The sequence below is a fragment of the Hordeum vulgare genome, chromosome 7H (assembly GCF_904849725.1).
Source record: "Hordeum vulgare subsp. vulgare chromosome 7H, MorexV3_pseudomolecules_assembly, whole genome shotgun sequence".
Lineage (NCBI taxonomy): Eukaryota > Viridiplantae > Streptophyta > Magnoliopsida > Poales > Poaceae > Hordeum > Hordeum vulgare.
The window spans coordinates 157,769,497-157,773,490 of NC_058524.1; the positions used below are offsets into that span (position 1 = coordinate 157,769,497).

General features: G+C 48.2%; 1 protein-coding gene across 2 annotated transcripts; it reads left to right on the forward strand.

The window, feature by feature from the left end:
* The first annotated feature begins 475 nt into the window (after positions 1–475).
* Positions 476–3,130, forward strand: LOC123408652 (beta-1,2-xylosyltransferase XYXT1-like). Of its 2 annotated transcripts, none has more exons than XM_045101710.1 (6): positions 476–923; positions 1,050–1,130; positions 1,216–1,317; positions 1,433–1,492; positions 1,602–1,679; positions 1,771–3,130. In XM_045101710.1, the coding sequence occupies exons 1-6, from the start codon at positions 776–778 to the stop codon at positions 2,958–2,960; spliced, it is 1,659 nt and encodes a 552-aa protein (XP_044957645.1). In that variant the 5' UTR covers positions 476–775; the 3' UTR covers positions 2,961–3,130. The 2 variants fall into 2 exon arrangements, with proteins under 2 accessions (XP_044957645.1, XP_044957646.1); XM_045101711.1 differs by having other exon boundaries at positions 478–923; positions 1,225–1,317.
* Positions 3,131–3,994: the final 864 nt, after the last annotated feature.

A 3,994-nucleotide genomic window follows, 5' to 3' on the forward strand; every position in this document is an offset into this window, starting at 1 on the left:
TCCTTAAGTAGATGAAGCAACAGGGACACCGGAAAATGAGAGTCACGTGGCGGTAGCTAATATCACCCAGTGGAGTGACATGAAGGTCGCATCAAGGCCTTTTTGTTCTTTCGTTCCAAGTTCCATAATTACAACATTTTTGCAAGAAACCTGCGATATATTATTTTGAATTTTTGTACATTGCCGTACTCAAGATATCCTTTTATGACATCTTTGTGGAACTGGACAAATAGGCCCGTCATGTACAGTGAAATTACTTGTTCTGGATATAAGACCGTACATACATTTTTGTATCGGGTTTCTTTCCTTTTCATTATAGGTATAACGGAAATACAACGTCTTTTTTGAACCAGAACCAGAAAAGCTAGGAAAAAAAAAGAAACGAGCTCGGGACAATATTAAAAAACTCACAATCTATACCTGTCATCAGGAATACATACTATGAGACGAAAACCTGAAATATCATGCAAAACCACACTTAACATGCGTGACCGTACGTACATGTCAAAGAAAACGAAGGGAGAAGGATCCACAACTCCATTCCTTCTCACGATAAAGTACAAAGAAGCAGTAAACTAAGCCTCCGGAAGTCCAAGTGTCTCTATTATTCTATATTCTCGCAACGAACTAATCCTCCCTCTTCTCTTATCAAAGAGAGAGACCGATCGAAAATAATAACACCCTGCAAGCCGAGCCAGGGCTGTCGGGAGATCTGTGCTTATGCCGCGGTGTGGCCGAAGACCATTTCCGTGGAGGCTAATATCAAGAATTCAAGATGATGCGAACGGAGGGGAAGGCGACGAGGAGCGCGAACCGATCGTCGCCGTGGAAGAGCAGCTATGTTGCATACGGCCTGTTGCTGGGCTCCCTGCTCGTGCTACTCTACCTGATGGTGTCGACGCAGCTCAGCTACAGCCAAAAAGGTACCATGATCAATCCTCATCTTCTTGTAATTGTCATGGAACGAATCAACTTGTGAGATGGAGAGGAAGGAGTAGGGATGTTTTATGATCAATCCTTACAAGCTTCATCTTGGTGCTCATACGCAGCCTTGTTGGACTTGGACCCAGCGGCAATCGATTCAGCTGAAACAATCCCTGTAAAGAATCGAAGAAGCCATCCGGGGCAAGGCACGCACGCACGCAGAATCAATATATACGTAGGGATCTTTTGATTAGATAAATTTGTGTAGCTAAATTTGCTGAACTTTTGAAGCCACTGTAGATGATGCGAGCAGAGGAATGGAGGAATTCAGCAGGGAGGAGGAGGAGGCCAAGGCCAAGGCGCACACGGAACCATCAACGCCACGGCGTCAAGGTAAACGATAGTTGCGTCAGAATAATATATACTTATATACTTATAATATATTAATACCTTGCTGATTAACCAAGAACAAGTCTCGATTTCGACCTTTTCGTTCCCTCTTCTTCAGAGAAACAGGACGAAAGCGAGCAGCAATGGGCAGGGAGAAATTCGATCGAGGAACAACTAGGTACCATTAATTTCTGTTCATCCGTTATTGTTAGTATTATTATTACTGTTCAATTAGCATTCATCAGTCATTGCATCATCAAATTCGTCTGTTGTGTGTTGTCGGTTAGGCAACGAAATCAAATCCGACAATTGGGAGGCGAAAAGCCAGGCCAAGAACGAGGAGACGGCCGAATCAAAGGAGTTCGGTAACACATGCAACTGAATTCAATTGCTTTGTCCAAATTGTCGAGTTCAATTTGATCAACCAGAGCATGAATGAGCGCGATCGATGTTCAGGAGGAGGAACGGATGATTACAACAATGTGGCCAACGCCAAGCCGATCTGCGACACGTCGTTCGGCAAGTACGACATCTGCGAGCTGGCCGGCGACACGCGAGCCCAGGGAGGCCCCGGCGCCACCGTCACGCTCGTCTCGCCGCGGGCTCCCCCGAAGGAGTGGCAGATCAAGCCCTACTCCCGCAAGTACCTCGACGGGCTCAAGGCGGTCACGGTGAGGTCCGTTCCAAACTCCGGTGACGCCCCGCAGTGCACGACACAACTCAACATCCCGGCGATGGTGATCGAGCTTGGCGGGCTCACCGGCAACTACTGGCACGACTTCACCGACGTCCTCGTCCCGCTCTTCATCGGCGCGCGCCGCTTCAACGGGGAGGTCCAGCTGCTCGTCGTCAACCTCCTGCCTTTCTGGGTGGATAGGTACAAGCGGATCTTCGGCCAAATCTCGCGCCACGACATCGTGGACTTTGAAAACGACGACGGCGCCGTCCGGTGCTACCCGCACGTCGTCGTGGGCTACGGCAGCCGAAAGGAGTTCACCATCGACCCCTCTCTCGACGAAACGGGCGGGGATTACACCATGGTTGACTTCACCAAGTTCTTAAGGCACGCGTACTCGCTGCCGCGTGACCGGCCGATCAAGCTCGGCGACGTTCGCCCTCCCGGCGGGCGCCGGCGGCGTCCGCGAATGATCATCCTGGAGAGGACCAACAGCCGGAAGATCCTCAACCTCCCGGAGGTCATCGCGGCGGCCGAGGCCGCGGGGTTCAAGGTGGTCGTGGCCGGGCGTCCGAAGGCGAGCTACGACGAGTTCACGCGGGAGATGAACTCCTTCGACGTCATGGTCGGCGTGCACGGCGCCGGGCTGACAAACTGCGTGTACCTGCCCACGGGGGCCGTGTTCCTGCAGATCGTGCCGTACGGCCGGCTGGAGGAGATCGCCAAGACCGACTTCGGGGACCCGGCCCGCGACATGGGGCTCCGGTACATCGAGTACAGCGTCGCGGCGGAGGAGAGCTCGCTGATGGCCGTGTTCGGGAAGGAGCACCCCATGATCAAGGACCCCGCCGCCATCCACCTGAGCGGCTGGGGGAACGTGGCGGAGTGGTACCTCGGCAAGCAGGACGTGCGCATCAACGTGGAGAGGTTTAGGCCCTCTCTGCTACGGGCATTGCAGCATCTGCGGTAGAGAGTTTGATTGAGCAAAGATGATAACATTCTTTTTTTTTTGTTGTTGCTCGTGATTGTGTACTTCCTCTGTTTAATTGTAGTTAGATTTTGAAATAGATGGAATAGTCTACAGTACGGATGATAATTAATATTGTCTTCAATATACAACAATGATAATAATTTTCCATATGACGAGGAACGTTACTTTTGTTTTGTGAAAAAATCGATTATATTTTACACCCTTGTATCAAAACATAAGGCTTTTTAACACTGTCTTAATGCCAAAAAAATGTCTTGTATTTTGACACCAAGGGAGTACTTTTTTATGAGCCACACATATTAACCAAGAAATGTTTACACGATCCTCGCCTACGCTACACTACGTGTCACTAGTAAGAAAAACCTTAAAGGTCGCGAAGGCCTAATGATCTAACCGTGCAAAATCTCTCTCGGGATATAGGTGAGTAAAAAGTTGTGCATTTCAAGAATGAGAATATGTATGTTTCCGATATGAAGAGATTTGTGTGAGTGACATGCCCCATGAGTTGCTTACGTTTTGCCGAAATGTCGACTTATTTCCGTTTCGGTGAATTTCGAGCAAACTCGTGAAAGCACATATGCTTCCTTGATGATTTTGATAATTCATAACAACATACATTGTCTCTTGGACTAACACTTTTACCTAGATATTTTGAGATTAGTCCATGAAGAACTATGGTTTAAGGTTTATGTGGAGACACCCCTGGATGCAAGAAAGGAATAATATTGGCTCAAGGTTCAAGATAGAAGACTCTCCATTTTATATTTGTGAGAAACCACTTTTGAATCCATAAAAAAGTCAATACTATTAAAAGGGGATGAGGTAGTATAACGAACCGATTGCTCAAATGCTCAAAGCTAGCCACCAAAACAGTCAGTCATTTTTCCCACATATCCACTCTCTTAGGTTCCACATTCACAAATTCGTTGTCATCAACATTTCCACATCGGACCCACGGAGTTTGAACCTCAGACAGAACCCTAGCCATTCCCACCAATCGGTGCAACCAAAAC